This window comes from Odocoileus virginianus, chromosome 3, assembly GCF_023699985.2.
Source record: "Odocoileus virginianus isolate 20LAN1187 ecotype Illinois chromosome 3, Ovbor_1.2, whole genome shotgun sequence".
In the NCBI taxonomy this organism is placed as follows: Eukaryota; Metazoa; Chordata; class Mammalia; order Artiodactyla; family Cervidae; genus Odocoileus; species Odocoileus virginianus.
The window spans coordinates 16,336,415-16,353,743 of NC_069676.1; the positions used below are offsets into that span (position 1 = coordinate 16,336,415).

Here is a 17,329-nt window from a genome sequence, read left to right on the forward strand (position 1 = left end):
GGGCAGGGGGCCACGTCCCCTCATTGGACCCAGCCACGCATGGCAGGCACGGGGAGCCTGGGATTTCAGTTCTCACCCCTGTTCCCTCCTGCCTGGGCTCCTCCCACTGCATCCACATGGCTCCCACCCCTGTGGGTCCCAGGCCAGGCTCTCTTCAGCCCTTTCCACTGGAGAGTCTGGAGCAGCTGCTGTTCATACCCTCCCCTGAAATACTCAAGATGACCCTGAAGGGGGTGACGTGCAAGGAGGTAAGGTGAGTTGGGGGCTTCCCTGGTGGCTCAGTGGTCACGAGTCTACCTGTCAATGCAGGAAACAAGCATTTGACCCTGGGTCAGCAAGATCCCCTGGAGACGGAAATGGCAACCCATTCCTGTATTCTTGTCTGGAGAATCCCATGGACACAGGAGGGTGGCGGGCTACAGTCCATGGGGTTCCAAAAGAGTCAGACACGACTTAGCAAGAAAACAACAAACAAGGAGAGATGGAGCTCACCTCTGGAGTGGGCCAGCCCCACCTGCTTCCCTCACCTGCAGGAGTAAGGGCCCTCTTGCCCCAGATTCAGGGCTGGGTCTCAGGGGCTTTCACTCTTGGACTCTGCTGGGAACCTGGGGGGCTTGACTGGGGTCCAGGAGATGTTGGGTGTGGGTGGGGGATCCCATGTGCTGGCACCACACCTCGAGCCTACAGGGCTTGTCTCCCTGAAGCCTGTTCCAAGGCTCAGGGAGGCGGGGGCAGCCCCAAGTCTGCACCTGCACTTACCTGACTCTTCTCTGAATGGGACATGGGCCTCGAGAAGCCAGGAGCTCACTGCCCTCACCTCCCTTGGAGCCCTCCCTGCAGCCACGTTAATGGGTGTTTTTGAGACATATGAAATGCCCCCAGTGACGGGGAGCCCCTGGCAAGCAAGGTGGATGTGAGGGGAGGCGCTTGCTTTTCTGTAAGATTAATGTGGACTGAGGATTGTGAAACATGGCATCCCATCTCGTGACCCCCCCATCAGGCCTGGTGGGTGGATGGGGCAGAGCAACTCAGCCCCCGATGGTGGAACAAAATGACTGGCTTGAACCTGGGCCCATGTCAGTGAAAATGCCAAGTCCTAACCACTGGACTGCAAGGGAAGCCCCTGTATTAGGCCATTTAAATGACCATGGCGTGGAGGGGGTACTTTCCTGGGGGTCCAGTGGTTAAGACTAAGCTTCCACTGCAGGGGGCTTAGGTTTGATCCCTGGTCGGGCTTCCCTGATAGGTCAGCTGGTAAAGAATGCGCCTGCGATGCAGGAGACCGCGGTTCAATTCCTGGGTCAGGAAGATCCCCTGGAGAAGGGATAGGCTGCCCAGTATTCATGGGTTTCCCTGGTGGTTCAGGCAGTAAAGAATCTGCCTGCAATGCGGGAGACCTGGAGTCGATCCCTGGGTTGAGAAGATCCCCCGGAGGAGGGCATGGCAACCCACTCCAGTATTCTTGCCTGGAGAATCCCATGGACAGAGGGGCCTGGCGGGCTACAGTCTATGGGGTGGCAAAGAGTCGGCCACGACTGAGCGACTAAGCATAGCACACACCACGGGGAACTGTTAGTTTAAGATCCCACATGCCTCCAGCCATGGCCAAAAACAAACAGAGCAAGTAAATGACCACGGGATGTGTTCTGTTAACCTAAGAGTGATCAGAAAAGTTACGGAGAAATTTTCACTAGAATGAGACGGTGTCCCGCACCACCTGGAATTTGAAGGATGTGTGGGAGAGGGAAGCCCGCTGAACACAGGGACAGACTGATCCAACATACATATCCATCTATGTGTACATTGCATACACACGTGTATACATACCTATCTATATATTCACATGTATATTTATATATCTGCATGTGTACTTGTGTGCTTGTAGACAGGCATGCATGTTACTTATGTGTATGCACACATTTACCCATAAATGTATGTGTGCAGTTGTATGCACATTATACATATACACTTGTGTGGCATATCACCCACATATACATGCACATGTTTACATGAATGTGTATCATAGACATGTACACACATGTATGTCAATTGCAGATATACACGTGTGCAATATCCACACAAATACCCACACATATCAACACATATACAATATGCATACACACACATGCACATTATCTACACATATGTATGGGTATGCCTCACCCATGCTATATATGTTTGTACATCTCTGTATATATATATATGCACACCATCTGTATCTATGTGTATGCCTAACACATGTACATATAAAATATGTACTATGCTTACAAATCTAGTTCACGGACATCCCACAAGTCTACATGTGTTCATTTGAATGTACATCAGGGCTTATCAGCAGAGATGGACCCACACCCCCTTCCTCAGGTCCCATCCTTCTCTAACAGAACTTGTCCTGTGTCTGATATATCTCAGGGGCTTGCAGGTGAGCACACTACGTGCATGGGTGAGCTTGTTTCTCCAAGCTCCTGTTCAGTTTTTTTTTTTTTTTTTTTTTTTGGCCACGCCGAATGGCTTGTGGGATCTTAGTTCCCCAACCAGGGACTGAACCCCTGCAATGTGAAGTCCCAAACACTGGGCCAGCAGGGAAGTCCCCACCAAACTCCTGTTCATTAGGACTTGGGCTGTCCTCCTTATCCTTATATCCTTACACATGTAGGTGCTAGAGTTAAGAGGGACTCTGATGCCAGGATGTCCAGGGAAGCTGATGGGTGTAGAAAAACCACAAAACATGAGTGATTCACACTGCCACTGGCTATTTTCACAAACCCTCTACAGCAACTCTGCCCTCTCCCTGGCATTCCCTCCCGCCATGGGTGCTCAGCACCTGCCCCAGAGACATGCACAAGAGCTCCTGCATCTCTGGTACAGTCTGGCCCAGAAGCCGCTGACCTCGAGGCCCTGCTCCATGTGCAGCAGCTGGGGGATCATGTAAGCCAGCCACACGGACAGCAGGGTGGCCACCGTGAGCAGCACAATGGTGATCGGCGGGAAGATGGACAGCGGGAAGGCCCCGTAGACATAGACGCTGAAGGTGGTCTCCAGGTGGCAGTAGCTGCGAGGGGTGGGAGGGCCGAGTCTGTGGGGCACCGCCTTCAGGGGCCCCGCCCTTCACCCCAGCAAGCTTTTTCGTTTTGGCCGCTTTGCTCAGCTTGTGGGATCTTAGTTCTCCGACCAGAGATTGAACCAGGGTTCACGGCCATGAAAGCAAGGAACCCTAACCACTGTGCTGCCAGGGAATTCCCCCAGCAAACATTTTTAAAACCCATGGGAATGACAGCTGGGCCTGGAGTGTGACTTGGGACCCTGAGTTCCATTCGCACCCACTTCTCTCTCCTCTGATCTGTCATCCTCTTTGTATTTCGCAGAGGTCACATTTTCCCTCAGGGCCCCTGTGGCCCCCTGTTCTGGGGACAAGGGGTCTCCCCTCCATGCCCAGGCTATCTTGGGGGTGGGGCAGAAGAGGCCGAGAAACTGTTCATCACACAGTGGGGGTGTGACAGGGGACACAGCCTCCCTGAAATGGGGGTAGCAGGATGGAGGGAAGGTCACCCAGGTAAGAAGACCAGAGGGCGAGTAGCCAGGGAAACTGCAGGAGGCAGGTGGGGGGAGGGGATGGGCTGAGGCTCCCAGGCAGGCCCCTTCCCCCCCACCCCCGTGTGTCCCCAGGGTCTCCCCAGCCTTCCACCCCTGACGTCCCAGAGGTGGTCTGGTCTTGGGCCCCTGGGGAAGGCAGGGTCCCCCCAAGTTTTTGAGGGTGGCTTTTGTGTCCATCTGGAGGGGAAACGTGATGGGGGAAAGAATGCCGCCCACGTTCCCCCTCCCAGTGGGAGATGCTCACAGTTTGATTCAGCACAAGTGGGTGGTGAATATTAACACCCAGCTCTTAGGGCAGGGGTGGGGTGCCTGGGAGGCCAGGCCCATAACCTGTGTCAGTTTCTGTTGCGTTAACACTCTGGCCGGTGCTGATTTCAAATTACCAGTGGCAAGTCAGACGGCTTGCAGACTCCCTGAATATCCTGGGAGCTTGGGAGCCTGTCTGTGCCCACCAGTGAGACATAGCCATGGGGTGACTCTGAATCCCCAGGGTAGGGATAGGGGTGCTGCTGGGCATTGTTATTTCCCCCAGGGCCTGGCGTGGCCTCTGAATAAAGATTTACTTAGCAAGGGAACAAATGCCATCCACGACTTAAAGTATCACTTTTCCCGGGGGTGGTCTGAGCTGTTGGGAGATTCAGGTTTATCCAGGACCTGCCTACGGGTGGCAGACAGTGGGTCCCACACACGTGCTGTCTCCCCAGGGGCCCCTGGTGCACGGCGACTCCCCCCACCCACTCACCTGTAGGATGGATCCACGATAGAAATGAAGAAGATGTAGATGCCATTTCTTTGGTCGAAAACAACCTTGTTCTCTGTTGGGCCTCCCAAGATCTGATACGGGACGTCAGGCCATCTCAAGGGTTCGTGGTAGTCGGGGTCGTGGCAGCTCATGTAATTCTGGGGAGGAGGACAAAGGCGTGCCCGCTGGCCCTGGGGGTCGGGGAGGGCTGTGGGAGCCCTCTAACACACCCCATGGTGCACCACTGTCTGCCAGCATACGTGGCAGTGCGTCCGGGGCCAGGTGCCCGCTGGGCAGGCCAGCCAATTTGTGAGTGTGGCTCCTTCCTCCTGCCCTCCTCCTTCCTGGCCTGCCCAAGCTTGAGGCGGGCTGCAGGCAAAACAACTCCACTCCTCAGGGTCCCTTGCAGCTGAGTCTGGCTGTGAGTCTGATACATGCACTCTCAATGTTTTTTATGAGCTGGCTTGAATTCCTTCCCAAATCAGATGGGGAAAGTCCTAACCCTCTGGGCCTTGGGCAGTGTCCTTATTTGGAGACGAGGTCTTTTTAAAAATTAAGTTATTTATATATTAATTGTTGGCTGTGCTGGGTCTTCGTTGCTGCTTGGGCTTTTCCCTAGTTGCGGAGAGCAGGGGGTGCTCTTTAGTTGCGGTACAAGGGCTTCTCAATGCAGTGGCTTCTCTTGTGAAACTTGGGCTCTAGAGCACACAGGCTTCAGTAGTTCTAGCATGTGGGCTCAGTAGCTGCAGCTCCTGGGCTTTGGAGCACAGGTTTAGTAGCTGTGGAACACATGGGCAGAGCAACTAAACCCGCACGTAGCAACTACTGAAGTCCCTGTGTCCTAAAGCCCTGAGCTCTGTAACAAAAGAAGCACTGTCAGGAGAAGCCCATGCACTGAATGTCTGAATCCCCAACCCCATTCATATGTTGATGCAACATCCCCCAGTGGGATAGTATTTGGAGGCGGGGCATTGGAAAGAGATTTGATGAGGTCCTGAGGGTAAGGCCCCTATAAAGGGATTATTTCTTTTGTAAGAAGTGACACCAGAGAACTAAAGCAAGGTCTCGAAGAGATACTTGCACTCCTGAGTTCACAGCAGCACCATTCACAGTAGCCAAAAGGTGGAAGCAACCCAAATGTCCATTGACAGATGATGGATAGACAAAGTGCGGTTCATACACACTAAAGGGATTTTACAGGGGTTTCTGACACCCTCTACAACATGGATGAACCGTGAGGACGTGATGCTCAGGGAAGTAAGCCAGACACAAAAGGACAAATACCATCTGATCCCACCCATGTGAGACCCTCTAGAGGAGTCAGATCCTTAGAGACAGGAAGTAGATAGTGGGGGTCAGGTGCCAGGGGAAGGGGACAGGAGTCAGTGTTTCATGGGGACAGAGTTTCAGTTTGGGAAGAAGAGAAAGTTCTGGAGATGATGGTGGGGATGGTTGCAGGACAATGTGAATGTGCTTAATGCCACTGAGCTGTGCACTTAGAAATATTTAAAATGGTCAATTTTATGTTATGTATAAGTAAGTGTTAGTCGCTCAGTTGTACCCGGCTCTTTGTGACCCCATGGACTGCAGCCCACCTGGCTCCTCTGTCCATGTATGCTGCCGCTGCTAAGTCACTTCAGTCGTGTCCGACTCTGTGTGATCCCATAGATGGCAGCCCACCAGGCTCCCCCATCCCTGGGATTCTCCAGGCAAGAACAATGGAGTGGGTTGCCATTTCCTTCTCCAATGTGTGAAAGTGAAAAGTGAAAGTGAAGTCACTCAGTCGTGTCCAACTTTTCGCGACCGCATGGACCACAGCCTACCAGGCTCCTCCATCCATGGGATTTTCCAGGCGAGAGTACTGGAGTGGGGTGCCATTGCCTTTTCCATCTGTCCCTGTATGTTTGACCACAATTTAAAAAAAAATTTTTTTTAATTATTTTTAAAATTTATTTGGCTGTGCCTGCTGTTAGTTGGGGCTTCCCAGGTGGTGTTAGTGGTAAAGAACCCAGCTGCCAATGCAGGAGATGCTAGAAACATGGGTTGATCCCTGTATGGGGAAGATTCCCCTGGAGGATGGCATGGCAACCCACTCCACTAAGGTATGAAGGATCTGGTGACATGACCAGGGATTGAACCCAGCCCGTTGCATTGAGAACTTGTAATCTTAACCACTGGACCACCAGGGAAGTGCCCAACAATTAAGAAAAAATTTTAAAAATCTTTTGAGAGTAAAAGCGGGGGGGGGGGGAGTTGGACCACATAAAAGCTATGTGAAATTTAATAAGGGGGACAGCTGCTTAGCCTAAAGACTCATTACTGTTATTATTATTTTTATAGCTAGCTGCACCCCATGGCTTGGCTAAGTAGCTACATAACTGCCCATCTAATGATCATGCTGGAAATGCAGGCATTGCGGCTCTATCTTGATAGAAAAACCCTCGGGGTTCTACAAAATCGCCCACCAGGGCTGATGGGAAAAAAGCAACAGGACAGTCTCTTAAATGAATGTGTGCCACTTTGAATGAGAGGGCTAATAAAAAGTAATGCAAACACCAGCACAGTCAGAAAATAATAAAAAAGTTATATGTGTGTGGCTTGTACTTTTTAAAGAAATGGTCAGAGAGGTGGTGCTTGGGTAACATCGTGAATGCACAAAACTCCCAAGTTGTGAGTTGTACTTTTTACACTAAAAAAAAATTCATTATAGGTTATGTGAATTTTACCTTGATTAAAAAAAAACAACAACAAACACAATGTCACCAACCAAATAAATTCTCAAACTCACTGGACGGAATGAGGTGTGAAGAAGGGTGAGGCTGCTGGCTCTGAAAACAAGTACAAAATTAAGGAGCCCGGAGTCGGCGCTGGAACCGGCTTCGCACGCAGGTGACGCGCGCGCCCTGCTGGTGATGTGGCAGCATTGCGCTGTGTTCGCGCCCTTGGCGTTGAGAGGCGGATGGCGGCTGGAAACTACTGCGCACCACAAGCTTCCCTTCCGCACCCAGGACCAAATCGACGTGTTCCTTTCACTGTCACCAGACCTCTATTTGTCAATCGTGTACCAACCAACGCTCGTAACAGAAACGCTCGCTGAGCAGAACCGTAAATATAATGAGCCCCTTACATAATGGGCATTTGGATGGTTCCAGAGTTTCGTTCATCATCAGCAGTGTGCTCCATGAATGCCTTGGTCGTGACATCTCTGATCGTCTGGTCATTCCCTTGGTAGAGATTCCCAAAGGGTTTGTGCATCTTACATTACCAGCATCCAACACCCCAGCTATTCAGGGACTAAATGCCTGTGTCAACCAACTAGAGGTCATATGTTGAACCATACCCCCAAAGGTGATGAATTAGGAGGTGGGGCCTTTGGGAGGCAGTAGGTCATAGGGGTGGAGTACTCCTGAAGGAGATTTTGTTTGTCGTTCAGTCGCTAAGTCGTGTCCCATTCTTTGGGGCCCCATGGACAGCAGCAAGCCAGGTTCCTCTGTCCTTTATTATCTTCTGGACTTTGCGCAAATGCATATCCATTGAGTGGTGATACTCTCTAACCATCTCATCCTCTGTCACCCTTCTCCTTTTGCCTTCAATCTTTCCCAGCATCAGGGTCTTTTCCAATGAGTTGGCTGTTCGCATCAGGTGGCCAAAGGATTGGAGGTTCAGCAACAGTCCTTCCAATGAATATTCAGGGTTAATTTCTTTTGGGTTTGACTGGTTTGATCTCCTTGCTGTCCAAGGGTCTCTCAAGAGTCTTCTTCAGCACCACAGTTGGAAAGCACCAATTCTTTGGCACTCAGCCTTCCATGTGGTCCAACTGTCACATCTGTACATGACTACTGGAAAGACCATAGCTTTGACTATACTGACCTTTGTCGGCAAAGTGATGTCTCTGCTTTTTAATATGCTAAGTTTCTCACAGCTTTACTTCCAGTGAGAAAGTGTCTTTTTAATTTCACTGCTGCAATCACTGTCCTTAGTGATTTTGCGGCCCAAGAAAATAAGATCTGTCACTGCTTTCACTTCTTCCCCTTCTATTTGCCATGAAGTGATGGGACGGGATGCCATGATCTTAGTGTTTTGAATGTTGAGTTTCAAACCAGCTTTTTCACTCTCCTCTTTCACTCTCAAGAGGCTCTTTAGTTTCTCTTTACTTTCTGCCATCAGAGTGGTATCATCTGCCTATCTGATGTTGTTGATATTTCTCCCAGCAATTTTGATTCCAGCTTGTGATTCATCCAGCCCGACATTTCGTATGATGTACTCTGCGTTTAAGTTAAATAGGTGGGGTGACAATACACAGCCTTGTCGTATTCTTTTCCCAATTTTGAACCAGTTGTTCTGTGTCATTAGGAGATTAGTGTCCTTATAAAGGGACCTGAGTCTGGAGTAGGAAATGGCAACCCACTCCAGTATTCTTTCCTGGAGAGTCCCAGGCACAGAGGAGCCCTGTTAGGGGGAGGGGACGGAGGGGGCAGTAGGGGGGCCACAGACCATGTGATTGCAGAGTCGGACAGGACTGAACATGCACCTGGGTGCAAAGGCATCTGGAAGAGCTCCCCCACTCCTCTGCTCTGTGAAGACACAGGAGGTGTCACCCATGAACCAGACCCCAAATCTGCTGGCGCCTTGAGGTTGAACTTCAGCCTCCAGGACCTGTGAGAAACCCATGCGGCTGGTAAAAGCCCCTGGGGTCTCTGGTGTTCGGTTAGCAGCAGCCCGCACAGGTTGAGCAGGCCCCCAGCACACACTGCGCATGACCGGATGTCGCCCTCCCAGGCCTGCACTGGGACCACTCAAGAGCGTAGGCCTTACCTCGCGGTCCCAGGAGAAGAACGCTGTGTCGCCGGCCATCTCGGTGATGGTGGTCCAGTTCTGCGGCTGGGCACTGCAGCCTGCCGTGCCGGCCGTCAGGGAGTACGTGTAGGTGAACAGCCCGTTCATCTCCAGCAGGACATACTCGGCCTCCACCACCTCCTGGAACTTGCCTTCGCGCCACCTGGGACAAGGCACGTACAGGCGAGGCTGCGGGAGGCCAGGAGGCCCAGCTATGCCGGGCTGGTGAAACCGTCTCATCTGGGGGTGGACGCCTTCTCCCACCACCACCCCCAAGCTAACGCATCTGGGACATTCAACCCTGATTCCCAGTGGCAGGTAGGGACAGCAGGCACTGACCAGGTGAGGGTAGCGGGGGGGGAACAGGCGTCGATTTAATTCTGACACCTGCAGATGTTCTAGGGTGATGAACTAGAGTTGTTCTAAATCGGTAATTTTGAGGGAATTCCCCGATGGTCCAGTGGTCAGGGCTCTGAGCTTCCACTGCTGGGGACCCAGGTTTGAGTCCTGGTTGGGGAACTAAGATCCTGCAACCTGTGCAGCCAATCCCCGTGCCCCACCCCCTAATTCTTATTTTTGAATGCACATTTGTCTCCTGCCAGGCTGGGGCTTACACCCTTCTCTGATGGAAAAGTATGAGTGTTAATTGCCTCAATCATGTCCAACTTTTTGAGAACCTATGTACTGTAGCCCGCCAGGCTCCTCTATCCATGGGATTCTCCAGGCAAGAATCCTGGAGTGGGTTGCCATGCCCGCCTCCAGGAGATCTTCCTGACCCAGGGATTGAACCCCTGCCTGTGCAGTGGAAGTGCTGGAAGTATGCAGTCTTAACCCCTGGGCCACCAAAGAAGCCCCACTGGAGATGCTCTAATGAACCTAAATGTTTCCACGTGTTGAAGTTCCCACCATCATTTAGTTGTCAACAATTCAGTCCAATGATCCTCAGTGGGGGCGGGTTGGGGGCATGTTGAGGGCAGGATCAGATGAAAGAAGACAGAATCCATGGAAGGGGCCAGAGTGAGTGCAATAACCTGAAAGGTGCCCGCCCCCGCAAATTCCTATGTGAAGTCCTAACCCGCCATTGAGACTATATTTGGAGCTGGAAGCTTTAATGAGGAGATCAAGATGGAGCAAGGTCCTAAGGGTGGGCCCTGGTGCCATGGGAAGAGGTCGAGACACCGCAAGACACCTTGATCTTGGGCTTCCAGCCTCCAGGACTGTGAGAAAGTCAGTGCCCATGTGCCCCCCCACTTCCACGCCCACCACCCAGCCCAGTCCCTGGTGTGTTTTGTTAAAGCCACTGAGTTAAGATGGGGAAGGGGAAAGGTGTGCAAGCTGGGAGCTGCGGAGGAAAAAGACAGGGTGAGGATGCAGCCTGGGCAGAGGGGTGGGGAGGACGGGGGGCGATTTGGGGCGTCGAGGGGGTGTCTCACAGCTCCACCACTGGCTTCCACGGGGTGTCATAGTAGGCGAGGAGGGGGCAGCCCAGCTTCTCATAGGGGTAATACACCTCCAGGTCTTCCTCGGCCTGCTGCCCCTGGAAGTTGGGGTCATAGGCTTCCCTGTGGGAAACAAGGCACAGACATGGGCAAGCTCCCCTGGGTGCCCAGACGTCCACCCACCCACCACCCCACTTCCTCCCTGCAGATGGGGCCGGTCACAGCCGTGGAGGGGTGTTTGAGCAAGGGACTCACAGCCATTGTCAGCATGAGCCCTGGGATGCCCCCGTGGGTGGTGGTTGACCTTCTAGGTCCTCTGAGCTCTGCTGTGGCACTTGACTGTGGCCAGACGCACGTCGGGATGTTTCTGTGAGGTTGTTGTTCTCTGGGGCTGAGAAAGCAGTGCTTACCCTAACGTGGGTGCAGCCAGAGGCCCAAGTGCAACAAAGAAGGGCCTCCCCCAGCGAGAAGGAAGTCTGCCCACGGATGGCCTTGAACTAGAACGGCAACTCCTGGCAGAGCTGCCAGCTCCTCAGCCTCCCCCGAACCTCCACAGTCAGGGAACCAAGTCCTTAAAGTGAATCTCTGCCTGTCACTCTGTGTGTCTATCTCACACACACATCCTGTGGCTTATCTCTCTCTGGAGACCTTGATTCATACACGCTTATGCCCCCAGGAGGTCTGGCTGCAGCCTCATCGGTCAGTAAGCCCAGGAACACCAGTTTGTTCATAGCTTTGTTTTTTGCAGAGGGGGTTGATTATTTTTATTTATTTTTGGCTGTGCTGGGTCTTTGTTGCTGCTTGGGCTCTTCTCTAGTTGCGGTGAGCGGGGGCTGCTCGCTAGTTGCGGTGCATGGGCTGCTCATTGCGGCGACCTCTCTTACTGTGGAGCACGGGCTCTAGCACACGGGCTTCAGGAGTTATGGCCCGTGGGCTCAGTGGTTGTGGTTCCTGGACTCTGGAGCACAGGCTCAGGAGCTGTGGCGCATGGGCTTAATTGCTCCAAAGCATGTGGGATCTTCCGGGATCAGGGATCAAATCTGTGTCTCCTACGTTAGCAGGCAGTTTCTCTACCACCGAGCAACAAGGGAAGCCCTGGCAGCACCAGTTTTGCCTTCAGTTGAGACTTTGGATGGGGGGATGGACTCTTGGCTTGTATTGCAGTGGGGAGAGCCAGGTCATATAAGACACACCAGTATCCTCCTATGCCAGGGGGATGGGCGATGTGCACCAGTGTGGAATCGGCTGTGCCACCCTGCATAGAGGGTTCACCATGGCCAGCCACCCCCATTCCCCACCTTGGCTGACTGTCTGACCAACTCCACTAGTTGGGGCGAGCAAGTGGCTGGGCTGCATGAGCTGGTGGCAGGCTGGGGAGGGGCCTGAGGCTGGCTCAGCAGGTGGCAGAGCCTGGGCAGACCTGGGCCGGGGACCCTGCCACATCACACTGGTTCCCCCGCAGGCCCGGCCACCTCCGCTGCCTGTCTCCTCACCCCCTCAGATTCCTTGCTGGCCAGATCAGTTGGCATGGTATCAATTTTAAATGATTCTTTTTCCCTTTAAATTTATTTTTTCTTTTCCATTATGATTTAAGAATGATTCTTGGGACTTCCCTGGTGGTCTAGAGATAAAGACTCTGAGCTTCCACTGCAGGGGCACGGATTTGATCCTTGATTGAGGAACTAAGATCCTGCATGCTGCTCCAAATGGCCAAAAATTTAATTAATTAAAAAAAATTATTGCTTGGCCTTTGGCACATGCATGCCAAATGGTCATGGGTATGAGCGTGCACGTGTGACTGTGTGTTGGGGGGCGGGGCTCACCTCTCAATGATGTAGCTATAGTTGTCCTGAAGGGCCACAGGGTCGAGGACTCCGTGGTGACATGCTGAAAGTTCACTGTGGGCAACAAAAGATGGTGAGATGCCACTTGACCCCGTGCAAGACCAATGAATTGTTCCCTTTGACGCACAGATCGCTCCCATTGGTTGGATGGGGCTCTCTAAGATGCTCCAGGCTCATCTCACATCTTCCCTGCCCGGCCTAGACTCAGCCATTTCACCAAGGAGCCCTAATTCCTTGGGTTGGAGAATGATGTTACACTCGGAAATCTGGGAGCTGGGTGTCCTGACTTTTTGAGATGATCCTTTCCCTTTTTATCTTTGTACTGTTACCATCGGCGCATATATCCTTAAGCAACATGGTATCAGCAAGGGGATTGGTTCTAGGATCTGCCGAAAATAACAAAATCCCAGGATGCTCAAGTCCCATAGTGGGGGGGCCTCTGTATGTGAGAGTTCCACATTTGCCAGCCAGTTCCACAGCCGAAGATTCAGTTAACCTAGAAGGTAAACACGATCCATCCACGGTTGGTTAAATCTGCGGATGAGGGACCCACAGATACAGGGCTCAACTGTAATTTATTTTTGCCAGATTTTTTTCTTTTTTCAATGCTGTGTGCCTTGTGGGATCTTAGTTCCCCAACCAGGGATTGAACCCTCATTCTCCACAGTGGTGCAAAGTCCTAACCACAGGACCACCAGGGAATTCCCCTGATTCTGGATTTTTTTTTTTAAAGAACAGAATCATGCTATGTGTTCTTTTCTGTCTTTTGATTCCACACCTATGTTTGTATGATCCATACAGGTAAACCTGTCTCATGCCTTTTCACCACTGTGACATTCCGTTATATCAAAACCTTTGCACTTGATTTATCCATCCTGCTGTCAATGGCCATTTGAGTTGGTTTGCTTCCAGCTTGGAGCTATTAAGAATAATGCTGCTGAGAACATTCTGGAACCTGGGTCAGTGCAAATGTGCATGAGTGGAATTGCTGGTGGAAAGATATACATTCTAAAGCAGCTGAAAAAATATCACCAGACATGTCTGGAAGTTCCCGAAGCTGCCAGGGGGTTCCCACCCTGAAGTTCTACTGCTACCATCCAGGCTTTGTCAGTTTTGCCGCTCTGCTGGGGAATAACCCTCTCTAATGTGTATCACTGTTGTTTTCATTTTCTTATTGAAGTTGACAACCTTTCCATGTATTGATCAGCCTTTCCCCCACCCTTTATTTGGAAGTGCCTGCTGAAGCCTTTTGCCCATATTTTTCTCTTCATTTGTCATTTCCTTTTCCTTTCTTTCTCTCTTTTTTTTTTTTTTTTTTGATTCATAGGAATTCTTTATAAATCCTGGATACAAGTCTTTTGTTCATTACATGTGTGGCAAATACTGTTCCCACCCTCTTTAGGGCAGAAGCTTTGAAAAGATTGTTTTAAAACACTTTCCTGCACATATGTTCTAAATACATCATTCATTGATTCAATAAAGCATTTCCATTTTGGGGGGAAAAAATGTGGTAAAATCGTCCCTTGAGTTTATTAGTGCCATTCTGCTGTGAAGTGCTGAGGCCGGCTCTTGCAAGCCATCCTCAGGAATTTTGTGGGGCAGTAGAGACCCACTCCAGTACTCTTGCCTGGAAAATCCCATGGACGGAGGAGCCTGGTGGGCTGCAGTCCATGGGGTCGCTAGGAGTCGGACATGACTGAGAGACTTCGCTTTCACTTTTCACTTTCATGCACTGGAGAAGGAAATGGCAACCCACTCCAGTATTCTTGCCTGGAGAATCCCAGGGACAGGGGAGCCTGGTGGGCGGCAGTCTATGGGGCCGCACAGAGTCGGGCATGACTGAAGTGACTTAGCAGCAGCAGCAGCAGCAGAGACATGTCGGTAGCAATCAATGGGCTTAGTGGGAGCATTTATACTATAAGAATTGCAAAAGCTACCAAACCAGGCTCCCCAGCTACCCAGAACTGGCTGTTGCCCGTTTACCTGCACACCACCGCCTGAAGGGAAAACTATGGTGATCTATCTGACCAATCTTCAGGGTTCTTTCTTTCTTTTTAAAATTTCACGCTGGTGATTTTTCTTTTTTTGAAATGTAAGTCACTAATTTTACTTGTTATTTATTTTTGGCTGCCCTGGATTTTCCTATTCCTAGCTGCGAGTGGACTCTCTCTAGTTGTGGTGGGCAGGGACTACCCTCTGGTTACAGCGCATGGGCTGGTCATCACAGTGGCTTCTCTTGTTGCGGAGTGGGGGTTCTAGGGCTCGCAGGCTTCAGTAGTTGTGGCTCCTGGGTTCTAGATCACAGGCTCAGTAGCTGTGCTGCACGGGGTTAGTTGCTCCTTGGCATGTGGGATGTTCCTGGATCAGGGATCGAACCTGTTTCCTGCACTGGCAGAAGGATTCTTTACCACTTAGCCACCACGGAAGCCCCCTTTTCTTCTTCTTCTTCTTTTTTTTTTTTTTTTTGGCAATTTCATGCTGGTGATTGTTCTTTTTTAAAAAAATGTAAACCACTAATTTCTTAAGAAAAAACTTTAACCCCAAAGTTGCATATTAATATTACGCACAGAGACATGAGTGACTTTTAGCACATCCTTACATAAACTCAAATATTTACACATTTGAAACAATCTCCATTTAACATGTGAAATTTCTGAAATACATAAAAGCATTAATACTTTCCTTGTGTCTCACGGCTGCATTTCCCTGCAGTAACCGGAGGCAAAGTTCCTCCAAATGTTCAGCAGGTTATTAAACCCAAAAACTCAGCAATTGTAATCAAAATGAAGAACTCAGGGATTAAAAGGGAGAAAGAGAATGAGCAAAGGCTGAAGGAGCAGAAAGAACAGGTGAATAGCACCAAGTCAGTGGGGGGCGGGCGGGGCAGCCACCTGCAGGAAACTCAAAGTTAATCTATTAGGATTAATTATTGAGCAGCTGCTCCTTATGGAAATATTAAACATATACAAAAGTAGACAGTAGTGTCACCCACCTTTAGCAATTGTGAAGCAGTGGTGACTGTCTCATACTGTCCCTAAGCCCCACTTTCCTCTCCCCACCCCTCAATTTCACCCTCCCGACACACTCACTTCTGAATGACGATCTTCTTCTCCAGGTCGCACCCCACTGAAATGAGCGCTGTCTGCAGGTGGGGAGACACGGATCGGGGGAGGGGAAAGGGGTAAATGGGGATGCTGACCCAAGTCAGTGAGGGCACCCATAGCCTGGCCCCGGTGAAAGCCCACGAGGGGTTGCACTCAACCCAACAGGGACTGGAGACCCTGAGCTTGGATGGAAATGAGGTGACCAGGTGCCTGGGACTCACAGAGTCAATCCTTAAGAACCTGCGCCAGGTATGGGGTGCCACTAAGATTCCCCCCATTTGATAACTCCCAGCTGGTACACCTGCTCTGCGGATGGTGAGTCCTAAGGCACAGCCCTGGGGAAGATGAAGGGGAGGGACAGCCACCTTGGCATCTGGGACAGGATCGCATCCATTTCCAGATCCTGAGTGTGAGCTCAGCTAGCACCCTGGGGAAAGCTAGTGAAGGCCTGCTGCCATTAGTCTGAACACGAAAGACAAAGAATATGAGATGGCAGAAGTTTGGGTCATACCAGTGGCTTAAGGTCCACACATGAAATTTCTTTGTTGGCGATGTCCAGAGTGATGGTAGATATTGTGGGTCTCTTTATGCTACAAGGCAATGGGAGTGTGTTTAATTGTAAAAAGCATCACTGACCCATCCATTCATTTTTCTATTCATCCATCTATCCATCTGTCCACCCATTTATCTATCCATTCATCCACCCATTCATCCATCCATCCACCCATCCATCCATTCATTTCTCCATTCATTCACTCATCTTTTCATCCATTCAGTCCAGAATATTGACCAAGAACCATGGGTTCAGACATGGTGGCACCACCCTCCCTCTAGTTTCTACCTCTTCTTGAGTCAGTTTTTTAAACTGATATATAATAGCTTTGAAAAGAACACCTGAGCCCCAATTTTATTATCACCTAGCTGCATATAATGTTTTAACATCATTCTTTTAACAGCTTCTGTATCCACACTTTCTTTTAAAACCCCAAACTCCAAATCCACCCCTCCTTCCCGACCACCCTCCCGCACTCAGCAACAAGTCTGTTCTCTGTGTCTGTGAGTCTGTTTTTCTTTTGTAGATAGGTTCATCTGTGTCATATTTTAGATTCCACAAGTCATATCATATGCTATTTGTCTTTCTCTAAAGAGTTTTTAATCGTTCTTGCTTTACCGCCCTTGGACTAGGGGAGCCTGGATCTTGGTCCTGCTTTCCCCAGCTCCTGCTAAGGGAAGCCTCCAGAGACCCTGGGGCCACCTGCCGCTACCATCGGGGTGACGACATACCTGGAGGTGAAGTTGGGGTCGGCCCTGCCCCAGTGGTGCTGCTGCTTCAGCGAGATGTTCTGTGGAACCAAGAGGGAAAATGCAAAATGCAGCTACCACTGCGGGACAGCCCCAGGGTGGTCCTGAAATGGGGTTCAGGAGGAGGGCAGGACCAGGGGTGGGGGTGGGAGGGGTGTGGGAGAGTTGGGAGGAGGAGACTGGGAGGCATCCAGCCCATCTCTGGTTCTAATTTCCTTCTAAAAGCTCATAGAAATGCCCCCTCTTCCCAAGCTCCTTCATTCCCACGCTGTCTCTGTCCTGGGGACCCACAGTGGGGTATGAATCAGTTTCCCCTCCTATTTAACTGTGATGTGACAAGGTCTGGTGCAAAGAGTTTGTTGTGGTCTGGGGTCAAGTCCAGACTTCCTGGTGTGACCCTGGCTGTGGCCTGAAGGTCACCCAGACCCACATTGAAGCCAAGCCCCTCCCTGCGGGGCCGGTTTGCCT

The 17,329-nt window shown here is 50.9% G+C and overlaps 1 protein-coding gene and 1 non-coding gene across 7 annotated transcripts in view; one reads left to right on the forward strand and one right to left on the reverse strand.

Moving 5' to 3' along the window:
- Positions 1 to 2,733: 2,733 nt before the first annotated feature.
- Positions 2,734 to 17,329, reverse strand: part of CATSPERD (cation channel sperm associated auxiliary subunit delta) — a 38,671-nt gene continuing 24,075 nt past the window's right edge. For 5 of the 6 annotated variants that reach the window (XM_020883713.2, XM_020883716.2, XM_020883715.2 and 2 more), the window contains 8 exons: positions 16,844 to 16,902; positions 16,071 to 16,149; positions 15,545 to 15,597; positions 12,435 to 12,509; positions 10,606 to 10,734; positions 9,152 to 9,335; positions 4,337 to 4,494; positions 2,734 to 3,052 (listed from right to left, as the gene is read on the reverse strand). In XM_020883713.2, coding sequence (XP_020739372.2) covers positions 2,818 to 3,052; positions 4,337 to 4,494; positions 9,152 to 9,335; positions 10,606 to 10,734; positions 12,435 to 12,509; positions 15,545 to 15,597; positions 16,071 to 16,149; positions 16,844 to 16,902 — 972 coding nt within the window. In that variant the 3' untranslated portion in view covers positions 2,734 to 2,817. The remainder of the gene's footprint in view (positions 3,053 to 4,336; positions 4,495 to 9,151; positions 9,336 to 10,605; positions 10,735 to 12,434; positions 12,510 to 15,544; positions 15,598 to 16,070; positions 16,150 to 16,843; positions 16,903 to 17,329) is intronic. The other variant, XM_020883714.2, reaches the window with a different exon arrangement.
- Positions 9,619 to 9,691, forward strand: TRNAW-CCA (transfer RNA tryptophan (anticodon CCA)). Its single transcript has one exon. It is a non-coding gene; the product is annotated as a tRNA-Trp (tRNA).